Source organism: Lytechinus pictus, chromosome 3, assembly GCF_037042905.1.
Source record: "Lytechinus pictus isolate F3 Inbred chromosome 3, Lp3.0, whole genome shotgun sequence".
Classification (NCBI taxonomy): Eukaryota; Metazoa; Echinodermata; class Echinoidea; order Temnopleuroida; family Toxopneustidae; genus Lytechinus; species Lytechinus pictus.
In genome coordinates, this window is record NC_087247.1 from 4,872,717 (window position 1) to 4,896,892 (window position 24,176).

General features: G+C 36.8%; 2 protein-coding genes across 3 annotated transcripts in view; one reads left to right on the top strand and one right to left on the bottom strand.

The window, feature by feature from the left end:
- The window catches only part of LOC129257948 (coiled-coil domain-containing protein 146-like), a 27,913-nt gene extending 22,187 nt beyond the window's left edge, over positions 1 to 5,726 (top strand). For both annotated transcript variants that reach the window (XM_054896389.2, XM_054896388.2), the window contains exons 16-18: positions 79 to 216; positions 782 to 1,030; positions 1,761 to 5,726. In XM_054896389.2, the coding sequence (XP_054752364.1) occupies positions 79 to 216; positions 782 to 1,030; positions 1,761 to 1,964 (591 nt within the window). In that variant the 3' untranslated portion in view covers positions 1,965 to 5,726. The remainder of the gene's footprint in view (positions 1 to 78; positions 217 to 781; positions 1,031 to 1,760) is intronic.
- LOC129257947 (protein pigeon-like) overlaps positions 4,975 to 24,176 on the bottom strand; it is a 27,918-nt gene continuing 8,716 nt past the window's right edge. Inside the window, exons 10-23 of the mRNA XM_064096183.1 lie at positions 23,367 to 23,996; positions 21,107 to 21,322; positions 19,306 to 19,466; positions 18,142 to 18,309; positions 16,932 to 17,006; positions 16,064 to 16,237; positions 15,509 to 15,718; positions 14,844 to 15,025; positions 14,145 to 14,239; positions 13,503 to 13,687; positions 12,918 to 13,008; positions 11,931 to 12,017; positions 11,088 to 11,180; positions 4,975 to 10,679 (exon numbers count right to left, since the gene is read on the bottom strand). Coding sequence (XP_063952253.1) covers positions 10,543 to 10,679; positions 11,088 to 11,180; positions 11,931 to 12,017; positions 12,918 to 13,008; positions 13,503 to 13,687; positions 14,145 to 14,239; positions 14,844 to 15,025; positions 15,509 to 15,718; positions 16,064 to 16,237; positions 16,932 to 17,006; positions 18,142 to 18,309; positions 19,306 to 19,466; positions 21,107 to 21,322; positions 23,367 to 23,996 — 2,504 coding nt within the window. The 3' untranslated portion in view covers positions 4,975 to 10,542. The remainder of the gene's footprint in view (positions 10,680 to 11,087; positions 11,181 to 11,930; positions 12,018 to 12,917; positions 13,009 to 13,502; positions 13,688 to 14,144; positions 14,240 to 14,843; positions 15,026 to 15,508; positions 15,719 to 16,063; positions 16,238 to 16,931; positions 17,007 to 18,141; positions 18,310 to 19,305; positions 19,467 to 21,106; positions 21,323 to 23,366; positions 23,997 to 24,176) is intronic.

Consider the following 24,176-nt stretch of genomic DNA (forward strand, 5'->3'; position numbering starts at 1 on the left):
GGGGCATATGCCCTTTTTGCCCCCTTCTTTCTTGCCTGCTTCTAACAAAATGTATCCTGTCTTCCCCCAATTGCTTAGCTGGAGATTCGCCTTGCGGAGAAGGAAGAGCAGTTGTTGGAGAAAGACCTCATCTTTGATCAGGTGACCAGGCTAGCTGACCGTGTCAACAACCGGGTCAATGCTGGTAAAGACGACACTCTGGAACTGGCCAAGAAGGTATTACACCATTTCAGATCAATTGACTTTTTTTTTTATTATTATTTTTTTTTTTTTTGGGGGGGGCGGATAAATAAGAATTTAGAGAGGGAAAGTCAGGCAGGGACAAAAAATCTTTTGTCTGGTCTTGTTTAAAAAACCTTCCTTGAGAATGACATTAAATCATTCTCACAACCACGAGGTTGGGGTTCAAACCCGGCCGCATCAGACCAAAAGACGTTAAAAGATGGGAGTTGCTGTTAACCTGTTTGGCGTTCACCCATTAAAGGGATAGAGCCTTTACAATAAACAATAAAATATGGGTTTTCATTTTCACACTTTTAGTTTAGTTTTGATGTTTATCATTTGCATTTACAAGAATAAGAAATGAAACATTTGTAGATGTTGAAAATCTGTTGTGTGCCTTGCTTAGGGCGACATATACTTGTGACAAGCAAAAGATAAATAAAACTTTGGATTAGGGTTGTCCTGCAAAAAAAAAAATTATTCATCCGTGTGGGTTTTTTTTTAATAAAAAATTTTCTCCGTTATTTTAAATCCCTCTCTTTCCTCATTTGCCTAAAAGGTCAACGACCTCCAAGCCCGCATCAAAGACATCACCCGTAAGATGATGGCCTCTGTTTCGGAGCTCTCCATGACCCAGGCGGAGGCTATGAAGCTCCAGCAGGAGTCGCGCGACGGGGAGGCCAGGCTCCAGCAAGCTTACCTCCGCATGGAGCAAGGGGAGGCCCCTACCCCTGAGGCAGCCAGGGAGTGGGAGAGGATGATGAGGGATGAGACTAGGAGAGCTGTGGACATGGAGACACGGAAACAGGTAAGGAATGGGGGCTTCATCTTCATTAAAGGGAAATATCACCACATATTAATATAGTATGTATTATGCATCATATTTTGTATTGTTATTTTTGAACACTCTTCACAAAGTAAAATTTTCACTGATTGATTTATTTATAGAAAGTGGAAGAACATGAATTGAAAATGAACTCTTGTTATTTTCTTCATTTTGAAGTGAATTGGTGAAAATTGTAAGTGAAATATATGAACAGATACATGTATATGTGTTCCTAGTCTTTTTTTTTCATGCTAATGAAAATAGATTTCAAAAGACATTGAGAAAAAGGTTGAAGTGTGAAATTTCATGGAAAACCAGATTTATTGGGAAAAAATGTTGATTACCAAATTACAGTAAAAGAAATATATATATGGAATGGAAGAGACCTGTGTTGGATCAAAGGGATATTCAGCGCTAGGCATGTTTGCTAAGCTTAAGTAGTACCGTATGTACTGCAGAGGTACATTTTTTTATGAAAGAGAGAATGACAAAGTTCCTTTTCAGATAAAACTTTACTACTGGTGTGTAAAACTACTTTGTCTTATGTTTTGTGCTTGCTTATCACTAATGAACTCAACAATTGGATATCAGATAACACTGGCCCGATTAATGTTCATTCAAAATTGGAAAAAAAAAATTGTACTATTTTTACATGAATTTGCTTGTTTCAAATAGAGATCCAAATGATTTATGCATTGACTCTGTATTACAGATGGCGGAAGAGGAGGAGCAGTACATCTTGCCTGGAGGGAACAACACCACGGCAGAGCCCCGCCCCAACGCCTACATCCCAGACGATGACAACGATCTGCCAGTGCCACGCCCGTACGGACTTCACGCCCCGTTCAAGCCCCAGGAGAGCGGGGCCAACATGAGGCACATTCGGAAACCCATCATCAAACCGATAGAGATTTAGGACCATTGAAGCTTGAGCTAAGAAACTAACTTTTCAGAGGTTATTTCATGATATTGGATAATCATACAGTATGCACATACGGCAAAGGAGGTGCTGTTTCAAGAGGTGGCCTCTTGATGCACTCCCATATTGCCTGGGCCCTGCTTGGCTACTAATTTTGGTAATGATCACAGCATTAGAGGGAGAGAGAGAACATGGTCATCTCATACATCTCCAGATACTGTGAAAAAATGAAATTTTGTCACCGGGTTATGGTGTCTTATAAAAAGTAACAAAATTACATCAATGTAAATATGGACAAGTTTAGTACGATTCATAAACAACTTGAGATTGTCTTTACTTCTTTCACCTTGAATCTTTTATGATTGATATTTTGAAAAGATTGTACTGCCATATCATCGGGTAATCATGTCGATACATGTCAGAAGAAATGTTACATGTTGTGATATTCTTGTATAGTATTAAGAAAAATTTAGTGCTTGTTCACTTTCAAACACTTTTTTATGTGAAAGAAAATTCCAGTGTTAATGAAATACAGGTATTTAGAATTCATATCTTTTCCAACCTTTGAACCGTCTGCCATGATCTAGTGATAGATTTTGATCTTAGTAGAAACTTAGTGAAGATGGTTAAATTTTTGAAGTGTGTGATTTAACTATAACCGTCCAACATACTCAACAAAATACACAAAAATGTGAAAAACTTTGTATTCTGTGAAAAGTGTTGTGGTTATAATGATATCAATTTACTTCATATGGTGTTTAAATGAACTTGGTCTAGCACATTACCTCGCTATGTATGTATAATACATTTAATTTTGATACATCAATATTCTCTTTTGTATGAATTTTTCAATCCGTCCATCTATGAATTGTTCGCCTCGCCACCAAAGTAAGTAATTGACTCACTTGCACCAAAGTATGTCATTTAAATTTGCATGATACCCACCAAAGTGATTCATTTTGTTTTTGATCATTTGAATTGGTACTAAAAAAAATCAAGGTCGCTTTAAATGTTTGTCATGAGTTGTATTTTTATATTTGTATTGCACTTGTTATCACTTATCACCCCTTCCATAAGAAAAATAACCAAAGCTTTTTATTTCAGAGACTTTACATATTACAGAGTTTAATCAAGTGCTTGATAAAGCTGACAATAAAGAAGTATTATATGTTATAAACATGAACTATGGAATGCCAAGTCAAATTTTCAGATATTTTGAATCTTTCAGACATTATAGAAACAATGATGGAATAAATGGTGTTTTTTTTTAAAGAATGTTTTGTTTTGGTCATAATTTTGGATGAATAATCAGAAATGAAATGACCCTTTGAAAAAAATGCCCACAAAAATATTGAAAATTTCATTTGGCCTTCCATATTCTTGTTGTGTAACAAAAAGCATTATGAAATATCACTAAGGAAACGTAATACGATGAATAAGTTTTATTGTAAAGAAATTGTATGTTAATTGTTAATCTAATTATTCTAATGTTATATGATAATGATTTGTTTACAACTGAACATCCAGTTCTTGATGTAATATTATTTTGCACATAAATGTATCTAGAATTCAGATGATGTGCATTGTAGATAATAGTTAAAATCATAGTACTGTAAGATAATGTGTGTATATAAATGTATATACATGTACATAGAACTGTTATTGAATTGACAAATGGTTGTGACTGATTGATGATATTCAGCAATTATACGATGAATATTTAAATAGCCTTGATGCTGTAGAATAAAAGGATAGTCGCGGGGGTGGTAGCTCTCAAGAGCTAATGGCTTTTGAGGTTCTGGCCCTGTAACATAAATGTACAATCAATTGTATAATTGGTTGTGAAAAAAACTATTATTTCTATGGCATTCCCTGTACAAAAATTTGTAATTAATTATATAATCGATTGTACAGATTGATTGCATAATCAAATGTAAATGTTACATCTAGATGGTAAAACATGTACAAAAAAGTTACAATTGATTTTACAGATTGTTTGTACCTATTAATGTGACCGAGACCTGGGGCCCCCCGTCTCATAAAGAGTTTCAACTGTAGTAACTTTGTCATTAATGGCAACTACCATGGTAAAAGGGCTCAGCATCCATTCACAATCAAGGCTTCTATGGTAGTTAACAGCAAAGTGTCCTTAGTTGTGAGTCTTTCTGAAATGGGGCCCCTTGTCTCAATATGTATCATGTTGATCTGTGGCATCCTTTACATTTTACTTTTAATAAAGGAATATTAAAAAGCAAATAATTGAGAACAAATGAAGCTGAACAAGACATTTATAAGCACTTGTTAACACATTCACAAGCACAATGATGTTAAGAACATCCCTGGGCAGTGGACAGATGGCATTAGTGGTTTGACTGGGAAAAGGTAAAGGGAATCTAACCTTGGTTTAAAAAAATTCAACGAAAGACAGAAATAGGTAAAAGAGTGAGTGTGAAACGAATTAGAAAATTTATAAGAAATTAATATGGTTGTTTGAAAATGAGATCACTACGACTATTTAAACTGAAATTTGAAATCTCAACAGTTTATTTGTGTTGGATTTGCTTGTAATGAAGTGATACATATATGTCAATGACCTCTGACTCCTGAGGTTTGGATCAAGCAATGACGATTTTTTTTTGTCAATATAATAAGGTATGTAATTTTAGTGCAAGTATATAAACCTCAGCATTTGCAATAAATTTTCCAAAAATATTTTTTAAAACTTTGAAATTTGAAACTGGTACTCAGATAAAAACAAAATGAACGAGTAATTGTTGCCGATATATTTTTTTTCTGTTAAAAGGATATGTATTATATAGCAGATCACATGATTTCCTATTATACAGGGTATTACTAGTTCAGCACCCGAAAGAACAAATCCTCAATATCTTGTTCACCATCTCTCAAACATTCCTTTCTCATTGCATTCACCAGTCACAATCCGTACACGTTTCATAAATGCAACACAAATATACTCATCACTTGATAATACACACGAGTCATGCTGTAGAATTGGCATATTTCAGGTTTTAATACATCAATATAGCGAATACTTTTAGCATTAAATTGGCAGTTGCATAGCAGACTTATGCTTTGAATGACCAAAGAGAACCACCATTGTACATAGTATATATATGATGGAAGCTTCCAGACATTATCCCTCCTCATGATATCCAACTTCACACAATCTGTCGATATTTTCTTAGAGATTCAAATTAAATTATTACTTTCCCCTAGGGAATTGTAATGCTTAATCCCCCTTTAACCCATTATTGATGAATGAATTAGACTAGTTGGGGTCTAGTTTGCATAAATTACTTCAGATATGATCTCTTGTAAACAAAAATTTCATCAAATTGCATAAAATATGAACATGCTAACAAACAATACTGCAATAATGCATTGGATAAATTATAATTCCATGTGTTTTAGAGGTCATACAACATAGAAAAACGTAACGTTATTTTTCTAACGTTGTTCCAAGTACAAATTGGCTTACATTTTTTCTTCAAATGTATGACATTCTTACTCATTAAAAATGATTGAATAATCTAAAAATAATATGCTGTAAACATGAATTTCAGGGCATAATTTTAAAAGCACTTATTTCTCACATGGATTCATCAGTGTATGACATTCAATTATAAAGTAAATATGATATTATAAGATAATCTTTTGTACAATTGTCAATATAAATATTTCAGTTTGAATGTTCTTTAAAAGAATTTTTTATGTGGAATATATGACTTGAAAACTTAATTGAGAATGTCTTTGATGTTATTTGTTTCGAGTGTGTCTGTTTTTCAGTGTCAATCAACCAGTGAGAGATAGAATAAAATATTTCATACTTGCATAGCGCACATCACATTATCATCATACGTCTCCGCGCTTCCAAAGGACTTTGGAAATTATCATCCTGGCATAAGCATGACAAGTCTTTTTACGGTGCACAAGCTTACGAAGGAGTTAATAATTCCTAACAGGGACCCGTCTTACAAAGAATTGCGATTGATCCGATCAATCGCAACTATGGACAGCCAGCAACGTCAACATCTATTATGCATGTATATTTTTTCATGCATTGTTTTCTAGAAAATTCACTGTGCTTCTCTTTGTTTACAAAGGACATTGTGCAAATTTCCTGTAGAAAAAAATTATGACACTGATGGATTTCCATAGTTACGATCAATTGGATCAATAGTAACTCTTTGTAAAACGGGGCCCAGGTATCCATTTACCTCACCTATGTCAAGTGCAGCATGATGAGGATAAATTTCTCTTGTTGAGGAAAAAAAAACAGCGGATACTTTTGAATGATATCCATCTTGTTGTTCACCATGTATTCAATTCTATACATGATGCAATGAGGGAACTGGCAGAAGGAACAGAAGGCCAGATTCCACCACCATAAAAATTATTGATGTTGTCATTTGAAATGTTGATGAATATGATGATGGCTCGTGAGAGAATGAAGATGCTTCTGCTTTGCAGCTAGACAAAAAATGATATTAAAGTAATATTAACAAGGAAAAGAAGAGGTAGGAGAAGAAAACAAAATGAAGAAAAGGAGGTGAAGAAGAAGCTTAGAAAATAAGAATGAGAACAGAATAATAAAAAAAACCCACCTGCGTTGATCAGTCATTGGATTCACTATGAGCACATCTATAAATTACAGGTGGTCGGTTCATGGGAGGGGCTAAAATAGCATTAAAAAAACAAAACAAGTATGGTGTTTCTTATGCTAGCGTCTGAAGAATAGTTGCTAGAGTTTCTGAAGCTCTTGTAAACCTGAAAGATGAAGTGATTACATGGCAACCAGTGGCCGAGAAGCAGAGGGAGTTCATGGAGATGAGTGGGTTTCCAATGGCTGTTGGTGCAGTGGATTGCACCCACGTCTTAGTGGCTTGGTGGCAGCCTGTTAGGGGAAAACAGAATATGCGTACATCAATCCAAAAGGATGGCAAAGCATAAATGTTTAGTATGGCACTGATGCCAATTACAACATTACTAATGCAAGTACACATTTGCGGGGTTCTGTTCACGACAGCAGAGTGTCAGAGAATTCAGCAGTAGGACAATCGTTTCAGTATCGGGAAGGAGGTGTCATCCTTGGTGACTCAGGCTACCCACAAAGATCTAGGTTAATGACTCCATTTCGTAATCCTCAAACAAAGGAAGAGCATGAATATGACAGACAGACTACATCTTCCAATTAAAAATTATTACAATTGTGAAACCTCATTTGGATAACTATTTTACTTGGTCACGATGTGGAATATTTTGGTATATCACTATGACTTAGATTGAGTTAATATAGATAGGTACACCTCTAATCAGAATGTTGACAGGGAAATAACAGCAAACATATCCTGAAGTGCTCCCCACCCCCAAGCCAGATTGAGCCCATCGAGAAAAATTACCAGCGTGATAGTATTATTCTCAAGGCCTGCTTATCAGCTGCCAAATTTTAATTGCAACTGCATGCATGAGGGGTTGCACGTTTGTAGCCCAGTTGAGGTGGTTGGTGCAGTATAGACAAGACAGACAAGTGTAGACTACATTAAGAATGTGATAGCTTACACCATACACTAGTATAGTTGGCTGAAAGATGGCATCGACATCCCATCTTTTGTATGGGATTCATCTATTTTTTTTTTAAACATGAAAAATTGTTCATGATAGGGGCTAGAGATTTGAATTTGATCTAATTTCAGAGCCAAGTATGGAAGCCAACATATCACTCCTCTATAGACATTTAAGATTAGCCGATTAATTCCGATACCGGTACATCCACCAGCTATTTGCATCATAATAAAGCGTATACAAATTGTAACTTGTAGCTGTCGTTGTTCAGCTTCAAGTTCTTTTGTTTATCTTATCTTTAATCATGTCAGAGTTGATAGAAGGACGTGGATCAACTTTGACTAATCAGACCATGGTGTTGCTCAATTTTTTTTTTCTGGGGGGGGGGGGGAGAAACGATCCAGAAACTTATCGTCCAATCCTGAATGTCAAAATAAATAAATATACAAGACACTCACACAGCAATTGGCAGGGATAGATAGGGTATCAGCACCCTTCCTGAAGATAATGATAATATAAACAGATTTAAAAGTGATTATAGGAAGATAAAAGACAAGGAAAGTAAGTCGAAAGAGGGGAACGTTGTCAATCTTGCTTGGTTCGACAGTGTGGATATGGTACGTTTAGACCATTAATGGGTAAGTCCAACATTACATGATGAGTGACATTCATTTAACCAAACTCATCAGACTTCTGCTAGAAAACATGTGTTTATTTGTGGTGCTCAATGGGAATAGCAGCAGGGTGGGGGATTCAAAATTATGGACTCCCTCAGGGTAATGTTCTTGCTCCAGTTTTGTTCGAGATATAAACAATGATCGGCCTGTTTCAACAAGCACTAAAAACTTTGTATACGCAGACGACCTCTGCATTGCAGCTCAGAACAGCGATGTGAACGTCAAAGAGGCCACTCTTACATCAGCGCTACGAGCCAAACTGACAACATACTGCAGGGACAACCAACTGAAAGCAAACACCAATAAGTCCATCGAACACTGCGACCATGCAGTGTATCTTGGTGTCACCCTTGATCAGTCATTCTCATTTAAAATGTGAAAAAATTCTGTATGACCTTTCAGGTATTGCCCCATCTGATGTACGCAAGTCAATAGCTAGGAGCATGGAGCGACCCAGGCAAAGCAAAGATAGCTTCAAATGAAAAAAGGCTAAAATCTAAGATCAGATTCTGTCCAAACTCTGCCAGAATCACCATATGTGACTAAGTACCAGTTAAAGAGAGGCACTGTCCTCTTCCTACTAAAGAACAGCAACTCCCATGTTACAATCTAGATAGGAAAATATGGAAGTCCCTCAACTGACTTCGCAGATGCAAATCGAATCCAACATGAAAAGAGTGAGGATACATGCTCGGATAAGGAATATGGCAAGCGATTGCAGGTCTCACACAGTTCAGGATCAGCATATGCCGCTTTCTTTCACGTTTTAGTTTATTTCATAGGAATTTAATCTGACTTTTTTTATTACGGGAGACAATAAGAAAAAAATAAGGAAAACATTGAGGTTGGTTAATAATCTTCAGTAATTTGCTGGCTAAAAATTCATGCCAGAAAAAAGTTGATATGGCCAGCGTCGAGATAGATGCAGCTTTGTCTGCAGAAATTTTTTGATACTAGCGATTTGGCACCAACACAATGATATTTATAAAAACCAGATGTGTAAGCTCTAAGTATAAAAACTGGTTTGTCTGTCTTGCCGTAACAATGGAAAAACTTTTCATGTTTAATAAATCATACTGTATGTTGTAAAGTTTTCATTACTTTCTAAAGCATAATGGACAAGAACTAGGAGGAAAAGAAAAGGTATTGATCTTTTACACACACACATACTGTATAAGTACATTTACTTTAAAAAAAAAAAAATCTGTAAAATCATACAAGATCTATAAAAAAAACACAGAGATATGATACATTGCAAAAACGTGGTCTATATCCTTTGGTGAATTTGTATTCATTTAAAATGCTCTTTGGTAAAATAGAGATAATAAACATAGGATAAAATTGGTCAGGCCCTTTCAATAGCATACATATTGCACTTACGTGAATAGCAACAGTAACATTTTAGTATACATAGCAACAGCTATTCACAACCATATGTGGTAATATTTCTAGTGTGATGAAATAAATAAAATGTAATTTTGTTCTTCACTTTTTACACCATCAATATAAATCATAATTTATAATTTATTGCAGACTCTCTTGTCCATGTTTGCAAAGTATATGAATAATTGTAAGTACCTGCATTCTACATTGCTATGCTACTGCTGCTACTTTTTATACTACTGCTACTACATGACCACTGTGATTACTACTGCTGCTTTTGCTATATGACTACAATTACATGTCGAGTGTACAACTACAAATACTACAACCACTTTACTACTACTACTACTACTACTACTACTACTACTACTACTACTACTACTACTACTACTACTACTACTATGATCATTATTATCATTTCACTACTAATATTGCCACAAACACCATCAATAATACAACTACAGTAGGTAACAATGATGACATCACAGCACACCATATGATAGTTACATAACATTGCTTTAAGTTCTTTGCATTGATGACTGATCAACTTTGTGTATTCATATGTACACCATACTCTGATGAGCGCACATCACAATGCTTAAGTATGGTTTTTTGTGCAATTTTAAAGTGTGTCTTTAGCTTTGGCAAGTCCATGAAATGCATCTGTTACTATTCCAAATTCATTACCAGATCACATGAGTGTGTATGCCTTAAAAGAGTTACATATATGTGGAGGATATGCAATGAAAATGTGTTTTACAGGATATATTACATAAAAATGTGTTTTGATTGGGTGCCCCACCACAAGAAAAATCGCTACGCACTAGTATAAATGTTTCATGTGCAAAGTGCAATTCTGTTGGCTCTTGAAAATTGAGCCTGAATACATCCAGCATATTCTATTGATGTATTATAAGGATGGGGTGATCCGACTAGAAAGCTATCCCGCCAAGATCCAAACCATGGCTCCGTACAGAAGCTTGCAGTGCTACTCGTCCTACGAACTGCGCCCTGTTGGCTTTCTGACCAATGTCTAACCTTGACTGAGTTGGAGACTGCCAATTTTTATCTAGAAAGGAATTTAAAAAGAAGACAATTATACTCTGAGTCACTTACATAGGGTCACATAGGCCCATTGTGCTGCGTTTCCAACGGGCCCACTGAGTGCACAGCTTGAGGCTATGTCTCAATGGGTGTGTACAGCCCTAGCTCTGCAGTAAAATACTGTTCTAGCTTCTAGCACACAATGAAAGTATGACAACATAGAATTTCTACCACAAAAACAAAGTTAAGCAATACCCACAAAAATTGCTGTAACACCCGCTCTTGCTCGAGAAAGAGACAATTTTCGACAAAAATGACTCGACACGCAACCAGGGAGTATCAAACCTAAAGATTGTTAATAGAAATGGTAATGATTCCAATTAAGGAATCACCGCCGCTCCCAATTACAAAGACAGTATGACAGTACACTTACCTGTTCCCTCAATGTATTTCATGAAGTAGTTGAGAGGAGGAAAGTTTGGGATCATATCCAAGAAGTCCTCTTCTGCCTCTAGCCCTGGTATGGCTGGTTAATTATGAAAAATAATTTGTTTTCAACGCTTTTAATATATAATCATAATGGATGAAAGTTTCTTCTGCTACCCTTCATGATCATTACCTCATTACGAAAACAAGGAAATGAAATAGGGATTTCAAACAGGTTAAGATATCAATTAAATGTTCAATGTCTGAATTCTGTAATTGCCATCAATTTTGTAAAGGGTACTCCTGAATCAGCAACTAGTTAAAATCAAGTAATATCACACACGTCAAATCTGGTCAAGAATAAGGGACAGTGAACCAGGAAAATCTCATACGATGTACTCCTGAATTTCAGATTACTTTAATAGAGACTCCAGTTTACATTTTGTAAAATGCCAATTCTATGTTCTTCAGTTACATGTACAAAACATATGATAAAACAGATGTAAACAGTGAAATTCTTCAAAATATGAGAAATTTGCGTGATTCTTAAACCCGTTCTCCAAATATCACATTATGGAAAGACACAAAGACTTTAAAAAAAATAAGGACAAGAGCATCAAGAGTGTAAATTACTCATCACTTTCCCTCAACTTAGAGACAATTAACATTTGATTTGATTGTACTTTATGCAATCAAAGACCTCAGCAGAAAATTTAAAAGATTTTTCAGTCACAGACATCTTGAATGTGCCTGCATGAATTTGATTTTTTTTCTTGGGTGCTATCGTTTTCAATCCATATGAATATCAAATCAAATGCACACATGTTGCCCAATGCCTTTAATTACATACCTGCTTCCATGCTTTTCTTGCGTGATTTCTGAGACCTTGTTTGGGGCAACATTGCACTGCTCAGATTTCTTTGACCATATTCACCACCTTTCAACACAAAAAAAAAAAATAAAGAAAATTTTTATTAAAAACATTAATTGCAATAGGGTAATTTCATAAAAGTTAATCGTTTTGTACATCCAACCCCATTTTTCTGAATTTTCATTTCAGTTCATGGACAATTCAAGTCATGATAACATAATACCATTTCTAAAAAGATATGAGGGCAGGGTATTATAATAAGGGGTGTGGGAAAGACAATCAAACGACATAATTTTTTTTTTCAATTGAAATACATAGTTACAAGACCAAAACATCTCATTTTGATAGTATTACATGTATTTCTTCTTTATCCTCTTTCCTTTATTATCTTTTTTTTACCACCACTACTTGAAAATAATAGGGGATGTTTTTGTGGTGAAAATCTTATCGCCTGACACCTTGCCATATGGGATCATGGAATGAACATGGGCTTTTAACATAAAAAATATAATTTTTATGTCATTTTCTTTGCCAGTGAGGAAATAAGTGCCAGACAAGTGCGGTAAGGTATTGCATTTACATGTAGTGTCCTTCAGAAAAAAAAAGGTCAAGTAGTGAGATATTTTGATCTTGACAGGTACAATTTTTGTGAAAAAATAACAGTGAGAAATTCCATAAGAAATGGAGGTTGTATATGAATTATTTCATAAGTAGGCATCACTAGCACTCTTTCATTCATAAAAATATGTTAAATTGTATGTTTTGATGAAGATATGAATGTAAAAGAATTTGATTAATTATTATATTTGTTCATTTATTATGAAATGAGGATTCTTTTTTGTTCTCAGGAATAAAAAGGGAAGAAAGAAAAAAAGAGTGTCCATTAGAAGTTTTGAATAGAGGAAGGTTCTGTCTGGTACAGACCCTCCATGATAGTGACAACGCTCTATCTCTGTATAACCTTACCTTCATGAAGGCAAGATGTAGCATACTGCTGTGCGATGATAAGATTACTGGATGGATGGTTCCAAGACATCAGAACTCTATCCGCAGATGCCTTAACAGAAGGATAAAATTGGTGCATATCAATGAAAGATTAAACTAAACATGATACACTCCTGTAAACCTCTTTCACGAATACTCCCATATAAAATCCAAATTTCTCTTATGGAGAAACTCCCTAACCCCCCCAAAATATATGCATGTATGAGAAGAGAGAAAAAAAATTCCACAAACCTGTTAATTGTAATGCGTTTTTTTATGTTTAAACCATGTATGTTTCCAAAAACATAGCTTCAATAAAAATCTTTAAGAAAAGTACAATGTGAAGACAAAATCAAATATCACAATTTTTTCATGCAAATTGTCAACTGTTCAACTTAAATACATACTCTCTTCATTTATGTTTGTATTCATTTCAGAAACATGAATATTATGAGGATAATAAAAGGACAAAATATACCTATGTTGCTCATTTAAATAATAAAAGCTTATTGCCGATTCCTCTCCTGAATCATTCATGGATGACACTGATTTACCGATGACCCTTACCTTGGGTAGTTTTTGTACGAGTTTCATCTTAAGGTCTACGTTGGTTTTCTCTTCATCCGACACCTCCTTGACCATGCGGGTCATGAAGGTCTCTGAGATGTCAAAGACTCCTTGATTGACATACTGGAGGAACATTCCTGCATCCAGGCATCGGTAGGCTAGGCAAAGAATGAAGTTCTTGAAACCTGTTTCAAGAAAATAAAGAATTCAGGTCAAGTCCAAAGGGTTTGACTTGCAAAGAGAAATCAATGCTTCACTGGAATGAGAATACAGCTCGATGGTGGAGGTGATCATAGAAATGATGATGATGATGAGGGTGATGATCGATGATAATGATGATGACGACGACAATGATGGTGCTGGATATAATGAAGATTGATAACATGATTGTTTCTGCTTTGTGCTTCACATTTACAGTAGTAGCACTCTTAATTTATCATGGCTTAATAATTAGAGTAGAAGCGAATTTAAAATGGAAAAAAAATAGGGTCAAGCTACAAAAAGGTTGAATATTCATAATGAATTGCTCTATGATGTCTTCCATTTTGAGCGTGAACTGCTACCTCTGCATTGAGGTCACAAAAATGGACAGGTGACGGCAACATCAATGACGACGACAGAGAGTAAGATAGTGTTTCTTACCAATGGGCATTGGAAAGCAGAGATTCTGAGCAGCAGCAAAAACCCTTTCAACCATGTGGAACAGATTCATTTCATCCTCTGTGGGCCCATCGCATCTATACAAGTAATCAATGAAACAAAGACGATTAATCTACTTTTCAATTTCAACCTTGAACTTTATGACTGAAAATCAAACCTCCTACAGGCCAAAGTGGTGAATTGTCATATGAATGCTTACTATGAACTGTTGTATTATTTGTGACAGGTGCATGATCAGCTGCAATTATCAACCTATTCGGCTTCCACTCTGATCTTGTAAAGCTATTGATTTACCAAAAGTAGATTAAGTGTATTTTTTTTTTTTTCTGAAACTCAAAAAAGAAAACTTCACTTGTTTTTAATTCAATAAGATAATTTCATCTGTTTATACTAAAAAATAACACAATGCATTTTGTTCGAGAATAAGATAGCGGACCAGTCATAAAATGTGCCAAGGCACTTTAGGTGTACACAGGGTTTCCCAAACAAAGGCATTACCCTTTGCTGTTAAAATTATTCAAGGGGAACAAATGTTGTGGAAACAGGGTTTGAAATTGAAACTCCAGATAAATTTCTTTTAAGCCTTCTACATCATGCTATCTAATGAATACACTAGTGTAATTAAATATTTAAAAAAAAGGGGTAAAAAATGAAGAGAGAAGCAAAGACATTCAGACTCACAAGGGGACTTGGGCAAGATCATCAATGTTTTCATGGAATCCGTTGGCAGACAACAGCATAGCCACCATTACCTTGAAGTGTTGTAACTGACTACTCACAAACTCAGAAGCGTAGTTCTCCAGCCGATCCTGGTTGTGGAATGGCATCCTCGAGCGGAAGAAGGACACAACTTCTTCCAAGATCTGACAGAATGAATAACAATTATAGCTTGACTGTAGTTAGGACACAACTTCTTCTAAGATCAATTAAGCTGGCGGAAGAAAGACCCAACTTCTTACAAGATATGACAGAATCAATAAGAATTGTATCTTGAGCGGAATAGGGAAAAAGCTTCTTCTAAGATCAATCATAGTTCGGCAGAAGGGGGGGGGGGGTAAAACCATAAAATTCTAACAAATTGTGGTCATATTCTACAATCTCCAGTGATGTATGACAATCAGTGCCTGGAGCAAGCGCTAAAGTGAACCGCTGCTTCCAAAATCTGACACCGGAGACCAGCACTCAAATATTGCCCCCTTCCCACTTTTGCTGACTTTGGCTTCTTAGACTCTTCCTTTTTTTTGCCTCCTGACAGTGGTGTCCTGGGCTTGCGCCTTCTTTACCCTCTAGATATGCCCCTGACAGTCTAAATGGTAAGAAAACTATTTTCCTCATGCCATCCATACCATTTCAATGTGTTTATTATGATTGCCATCTTCGCCAGTTTCCTTGGTCGAGTTTTCTTCCATCATGGCGGCAGCGAGAGGGTCTTTGGCTTTGACCTGTTTGACCTCCTTGGTCGGTGTGAGCGCCCTCTTGGAGAAGGCAGCTACTTTCTTGAGCAGCGACGAGCGGGCGTTCTGGGGATGCGAGGGCAGGGTGGTCTTTTCTTCACTCTGACAGAAGGAATGCAAAGATAAACATTTAGCTGTGGGGAGCATTTCATGAAATCATTGCATCTGATTGGCTAACGGCAAATTACTCAGTGAAAAATCACTGACAAGGTGCTTCATGAAACACTCCCCAGATCATGAGGTTGAACAATGGAGGAAAAACCTTCCCTAAATGATTGGGAAATGCTGATCATAATGCACATAAGTATGAGTACATGATATAAGACTTGTACTCCAAGATCATAAGAAATTATGAAAAAGACGAACGTAAGAGAGGGCTAAATGATAAAGAATAAAGAGAGCTGAACAAGAAGAAACATCTCAAAATCAATCCTAATTCATTCTCACCCTTAGTATATTAACGGATTGCTCCTGTTCTCTGAGCTTCTGGGTCAGTTTCCTGGTATCGAACCTTTTACTTGGTGCCCTAATTGAATCTTGACTTCTCCTTATCTGCCTCTCAAGAGTGTCCCACAGGTAACTACTGGCATCCACACCAAGACGCTTGTCGCGACGTCCCTTCTGTAAAGATAATGAAATTTCAATCTGAACGTTATTGATTGAATTGTTGATGAAACTCCTGGCAGGTCATTGTCATTAGAAGGTGGACATCATGTGTGTCCACTAAGCACATAAAAATGGGTGATTTTTCAGGATTAGGCAATGTACAAGCGCTCAGTGAAAAGATTACCTAATTTGCCAAAATCAGGAAAAAAATGTATACTTTTCAACGGCCTTGTGTGAATGGTGCACGGAAAGGTTATATATTTCATCCTATCATAAAACTAGAATATTTAAGCCATCATTTAAGGTTGGGAACATGTTTCAGGGTACTCTGAGATCAGAGCAAGATTACCTCTTTAAGGTTTGTTTTTTGAAAATCCATGGACAAGCATGGCATCCAATGCCATGACTTAGCCCCCCTCCCTTTAACCCTACCCCCTGAGAATGTCTTTTAACAAAAGATATCCCATTAATTCCATCCAAAGATTCCTTTTCTTGTATCCTAAATTATTTGAAGGTAAACAACAACAAAGCATTTAAAAATTATTGGGGTGAGCATCATTCTTGAGACAATTTTCACCTAATTTCTCAATATGAAAAAAAACATAATGAAAATAAAGAGGATCACAGGCAGGAAATAGATGATTGGATAAACGTGACATGTCAAAGTTCTCTTTCTTATTCTTAATATTTTGATTGATGTCATTTTTACCTTGCCTAGGAATATCTTGGGGATGTATCTGTTCTCTACTGCTTTGATACATGCAAGTCTGCTGCCATCTAGTGTCTGAAAATATTGAGGTTGAGAGAGACACAAAAAGCTTCATTATAAGACTGAATATATATTAGCAGGGATATCTTACAAAAAGCGAACCTTTACTTGCATTCAAATTCTCATTAATGTGCAAATACACATCATGCATGCTCGTGGGACGTGTGATACTATGCATTAGATACTCATTTTGAATTGTACTTCATCATGAATTTAATTCACACTAAGTCTTTGTTACACAACAACCTTAAGATTATTAGGGGTATATCAAAGTCCAAAAAGCATCAGCATCAAAGAGGGAGAGTCATCACGATGAATGAGTCAGTAACCCGTTGTTAGAGGGAAAGTGCTGACACAAATGATGATGTGGTGATGATGATATTGACCCCTCCAGCTGTATCATACCATGTCCATGTCAATTATTGTGTATATTTTCATATTTTTAATGGAGGAAATAAAGTTGAATTTGATAAATAATGAGGATGATATTGATAATGATGATGTGATGATGATGAAGACGATGATGTTGTTGGAAATGATGAATAATGATGATGATGATTATATCATCCAGCATGATAGTATTTGGCTTCTACTATACTAGGAAGTGGTGTTATAGAGATATCATGGATCAATGGAAAAGCCCTCCACACTTTAAAACGTGAGACCTTGTCACTGATATCCTCTAGCAATGCACTGATCTTCAATCTCCAGTCTCCACTCAAATGTAAAAGAGGTAACACCAAGAAGGAATTTCTTGAATGCTATGGACACTTTACTTGGAATCGGCTTAGCTAGGTAAAATAGGTGGGTTTGTACACTATATACATATGAAACCTTCTGCTCTTTCTCCTCCCTGTCTCGCTCTCCCTCTTTTTCTATTTCTCCTTTCTTTTCTTCTTCTTTTGATTCTTATTCCTCTTGTTTCCTCTTTTCCTCCACCTCCTTCTTTTTCTACTTCTTCTCCTCCTCCTTTTCTCTCTTCTACTGGATAATCATCATCATCATCGTCACCATCATCATCATCGTCATCGTCATCATCACTATCATCATCATCATCATCACCTTCATCACCATCATCATCTTCACCACCACCACTACTAATAGTACTTAGTGTGTGACTTCTATTTTATTACAGTACAATCTTGCTCACCTCAATAAAGACGGTCTTTGTGGTGTCTACCTTGGTGAAAGGAAGGTACCTGAGAATATCTTTATCCAACTTGAGTCTCACGCAGCAAAACGTGCCTGCCAACAGGAACTCTGCAAGGATGTCCTGCATCTCCAGCTGAAATGCATCCTGGGTAATGCTCTCGATGATCTAGAACCAAAGAAATAACTTAATAATATAAATATTTACTTGACTACACTGGTCTTCCTGTGCCACTCTTCTGATTCCAATTTCCTTACACTTTCAAGTCAAGCAGACAATACAAAGGCCTTATATTTCATGATTTTTTTCAATGCTTTTATAAGGTAAAGGTTAATGATTTTACTTTCATGATTTATATTCACTAGACAAGATATATCAGGAAATAAAAATTTTCAAGGTTTCATTCCAAAATTGTAGAAAACGACCCCAAAGATACAAAGTGATTTATAAGCACAAATTGCAAATAGATTTGAGTCCAAGGGCACAAAATTTCACACGAGGAGAAAGAGTGATCAACCCATTGAAAAATGCAAACCTGAATTTGTTTCTTTCACTGAATGTGAATTTTGTACATTGCATGAATTATGATACTTGCTATCTGTGTTGTGCAATGCCTTGAAAGTTTGGAAATCCATGACAATCAGCAAAATATTCCTCCATAAATCATAGATTTACAAATATAAAAGTTTTCTTAACTGCATAAAAATAGCACATATCTTCTAAGTTTATAACTTGCAACCTGTGGCATCACAAAGTAATTACACAAGAAATTTAATGAGTTAACTTATTAAAGGCCCAATTAGCAAGTGCATTGCATTGAATAAGCACAATTCTTTGTGATGTCAGTGGCCCTTTAACAAAACAATATGGGTGGTACACATACAACAGTACAGCGCGATAACTCAGCCAGTAGAGTGGGGGTTTCAGACTCCGTAGACCCGGGTTCGATTCACACTTGGTGCGATGGTGCCCTTTGGTAAGGCAATAGTCCTCATTACCAGGTCCCTCAAAGAGGACCTCAAGCCATCAGTCCTCTGGTTGCTCGCTTACAAGCATTCATGCTTTCTTAGCAATCAGGTAAAGAAATCACTACCATTTACTACATGTTGCATGATGTTGCATGTTAGCACTAGGTGCTGTACAACACATCATATTGATTGATACCTTCTTATTAAGTGTGGCATCCTTGAGATTGATGAGAGCTAAATGTAGGAGACCAAGCTTGAAAGGAACTTGACTATCTCCCATCAACAACAGAGGGAGCTTGTCTTTATTGATGATTGGTTGGTAGCAGCATCCAGACATACCATCAAACAGAATATCATCTGAGTTCAAGTGAGATGAAATATAAATACGGTATTAACTTTCAATGTGGGTGGTTTTAAAGTGGTTTTCAATGCTATACTGTTTTGGATAAATGGACCCAACCTTGAAGAATTCCACCCCCCAAAAAAAACAAAAAAAAGGAAAATCACAAAAAGCAAACTTACAAGAAAACAAAAATAAGAAGAAGCAAAAAAGGGTATATATTCAAATTCAAATTGGTTTTATTAAAATACTCATCAAAAAGTCCAAAGACTAACAATGTGATTTCAGAATGGAATATATATAACAAGAGTGTCGCTAAGGCGAGCACATAATACGCCCGTCTGTAACACGGAGTGTGGAGCTATTGGTCAAGCAAGAAAATTGGAAGATGGCGACTTCACCTTTGACCTTCTGACCTCAAAATCAATAGGATTGCTAGGATCTATGCTAGTATCATACACACCAAATTATATAAGCCTAGTTTAAGTTCAACTAAGGTTATCGTGTTAACAAGGACTTCAGAAGGGTAAGATGAAAACATGTCACTGTGACCTTAAACTTTGACCTCAAAATAAATAGGCTTCCTGGGATCCATGTTAGTATCATACACACACAATTATATGAGCCTAGGTTAAGTTAAACTGAAATTATCGTGTTTCCAAGGACTTCAGAAGGGTAAGATGAAAACATGTCACTGTGACCTTGAACTTTGACCTCAAAATCAATAGGCTTCCTGGGATCCATGCTAGTATCATACACTCCAAATTATACAAGCCTAGTTTAAGTTCAACTAAGGTTATCGTGTTAACAAGGACTTCAGAAGGGTAAGATGAAAACATGTCACTGTGACCTTGAACTTTGACCTCAAAATCAATAGGCTTCCTGGGATCCATGCTAGTATCAAACACACAAAATTACATGTATATGAGCCTAGGTTACGTTAAACTAAAGTTATCGCATTTACAAGTACTGCAGAAGGGCAAGATGAAAACATGTCAGTGTGACCTTGAACTTTGTCCTTTTGACCTTAAAATCAATAGGCTTCCTGGGATCTATGCTAGTATCATACACACCAAATTATATAAGCCTAGGTTAAGTTAAACTGAAGTTATCGTGTTTCCAAGGACTGCAGATGGGTAAGATGAAAATATGTCTCTGTGACCTTTGGACCTTAAATCACTAGGCCTCCTGGGGCACATGCTAGTTACATACACACCAAATTATATGAGCCCAGGTTAAGTTTAACTGAAGTTATTGCGTTTACAAGGACTGCAGAAGGGCGAGATGAAAAAATGTCACTGTGACCTTGACCTTTGGACCTCAAAATCAATAGGCTTCCTGGGATCCATGCTAGTATCATACACACCAAATTACATGAGCCTAGGTTAAGTTAAACTGAAGTTATTGCGTTTACAAGGGAAAGTTAACGGACGGACGGACAGACAGATAGACGGACACCGAGCGTGATACCATAATACGTCCCATCGAGACGGGCGTATAATAATAAAATAACAGATATAAAGAATATATGAAATACATGACTCGTTATTTGTCCAATTACACAGAAAAAAAAACCTGCATTATGTTTTTTTTTAAATAACCCAATAAAGAAGAGGAGAAAAGGGTGAAAGATGACAAGGAGGGAAAGAAATCCTACCATATTTACTGACAGTCCTGTCCCGCTGGCAGTGCATGAGAAGAGGCCTAGTGCTTCTGAGTTGCTCTGATCTCGACTGTTCTGAATCATCTCCAGGAAGAGGGATCCAGGGAACATCCTGAGGCTCAAAGGCAAGGTGGAGACACGGCTCCATCTCGGAGTTCACATTGAGGAGGTGGAGCACTGTCCCGGGGTAGTACACCATGATGTATCCATCTAATGACAAATCAAAGATAGTTTCTCTATGGAAATTTTGACATATTTCATTTATATTAAAGAAGTTTGTACTGCATGTTAACTTTTTTGGAAATGTCAGGCAAGTCAGCTAAAGAGGGATATCATTTAGCACAAGAACATGTCACCAGTCTTGTGTGAAATCATGCTTAATTTAATAACAGCATCATGAAATGCCCCCATGGCTTATAACATGATTACATCTACATGATTATTAGCAATTAAGCCCGAGTCATATCGATCATTTTGAAAACCGGTGTTCGACAGCTTTAATTCGATCGAACATCGACGCATCGAATTTTAAAGGCGGGGAAAATCCGGCCGTTGTGTCGATATGCACGCACTGCATGCACTGACGTTATGCGCTGGCCGGGTGAGCGTTGCACAAGTAGATGACAGAGCAAAGTTCGTTTGTATTTTCCATCATCACAAAACACAAAAAAGGCCGTGGACCAATGCAGAATTCTTCCCAAAATATCTCCAACAATGATATTTGCAGATGACAACATATAAGTTTAAAATGAAACAATATTGAAGACATGAATCACGCAGAGTTGATCCAAATGATTTTCGGTCAACTAGCATTCGCAGTCCAGACGCGCACACACCAGCCCCGTCCGCAGCCCCGTACACTCACTCTCCCGAAACGACAGGCGTGCTTGCCAGCGCCAGCAAACAAGTGCAATTAACCAGCAGAGAGCGCTGTAACTTGCCTGAGATTGTGTAGTTGGCAGGGTAGTTGGATAAAAAATGAGCTCCAACTGAATTGATGGGAATAAATACGTAATTTTCTCTGGATGGTCATTTGGATTGGTATTCAATGCTGATATAACGAATTAACGATTGTGAGGAATGATTGTGGAATATGAGTTATGACGATGTCCGAGAATTAATCCTGATAATGATAATCCATTCTTTATTTTAGAGTCAGACACAAGAGCATGCGATCGAAATAAATACGAATGTCTCGGATCGAGCTCTAAATTCATATAACTTATTATTGGATGTTAAATAATAACGATTTAGTAAGATTTTATGGCCATACTAAAAATATTGACGATGTCAGCAAAGTATGTTATATTCATATGGAAGAATGAATAGTATTATACTGGCATTATTTTTATTTTTATTCCATCTCTGGTTGACGTCTCCGAGCTCCAAGAAAAGAAGCACAATGCGCATGCGCGTTCGATGACGGATGACATATTTTCCATTCATGAAATCAGAGCCCAAAGTTGGGCACAAACTAGCTTCAAATTGATGGGAAAAAATATCAAAAGCGATTTTCTCTGTTTTGTCATGTAAAATGTTATTATATGGTGATATTACGATCTTGAAAAGAGTTTCTGCATGTTGACAATGCTCAAGAATCAATCCTGACGTGATAATTGTTTTTTTCAGACAAGTGCACTCAAGTCGATCGTCATGTGATGTCCGTCATTGAAAATTGAAACGAAATACAAACGTTTCACATCAAGCTCTAAATTTATATTAATGATTATCATATGCGAATTATTGTTAAATATTACGATTAAATCGTGTTCTATGGTCATGATATTCATATAGTTCATGAAAGCAAGATTTATTTTTACGTTGATCGTGTCAATTTTCCGGCCATATTCTGGTTTGATTAAAGCACAGTACTGCGCATGCACGATCGATGGCGACTTCCATTCATGAATTCATCGTGCATAAATTATCTTGGCACGAGCAGACGAGTACGGAGTAAGACTAGAACTATGATCGAAATAAACTTCAAATTAATGGTGAATAGGCATCATAATTACACAATCCGTTTCATTTTGGGGGCAATATAAATCAAGTAAGTAGTAGTCAAGTTGGACATTACTGTTATTTTGATGATTGATTGTGTGAACCAAACGAATCGGCCGGCCGACATATTTTTTTTCTTTTTCGATGCACCGATTTTGAAAAATCTGCACCGGCGTTCGATGACATCGATCGAACACCGATTTTAAAATCGATTTGACTCAGGCTTATTAGCAATCACAGCAAAATCACTTACTCATGGGAGCAAAGAAGAGCTGCATTCGTTTGGCGATGCTTTTCTGAAGATGAGGGACACTGCAGTGTAAAATAGTCTTATGATGCAGAACTAATACCACATAATGAACATCAACAAACTGGCTAGGAGACTTAGATTTATCACGGATCCCAGATTCATGTAAGTTTTTATTCAAGTGTGCATCCAGTAATGTTCTAGAACCATTCAGCGGGCTCGGAGCAGAGTCTGAACACGGAGAGCCGAGCGTTGACCAGTTGGCAGCACTGATGTTGGAGGTGGAATCGTAGCTAAGGTCAAGGTTGGAGTCTGTGAGTGGAGATTCAGGAGCGGTCAGCCGAGCCAAGGATGGGACAGAAGAGGATGAGATTAAGGATCCTGGGGTGTTGGACTGAGGACCTGCAGGATCGTCCCTCAGTGGATCAGGCTGTGATAGGTCCAGACTACCTGGCCTTCTCTGCACCTGGCCCTCTGGTCCGGAACCTGATACTGCAGTTGGTGGGATTTGAAGCTTGGCCTTGCTATGACGGCGCGAAGACGGCTTTGACCCAGTCAGTTTCTTGTGAGGCAGCTGGTAACATACACAGAGCGAACCTCCTGACTGGCAGATGACGTACATATTGATGGATTTATCTGCAAGAGCAATGTTCAAGGATCATTGAGAGTGAATACACTGCTTCATAGCAAAAAAGTGTTCAAGAATTCTAATCATGTTTAATCAAATAACCACTGATTTAATAGACTTGGTCGTTACAAAGGGATAAATACAATAGGGGGCTGGCATTGCTAAGAAACAAAATAAAATCTACACCC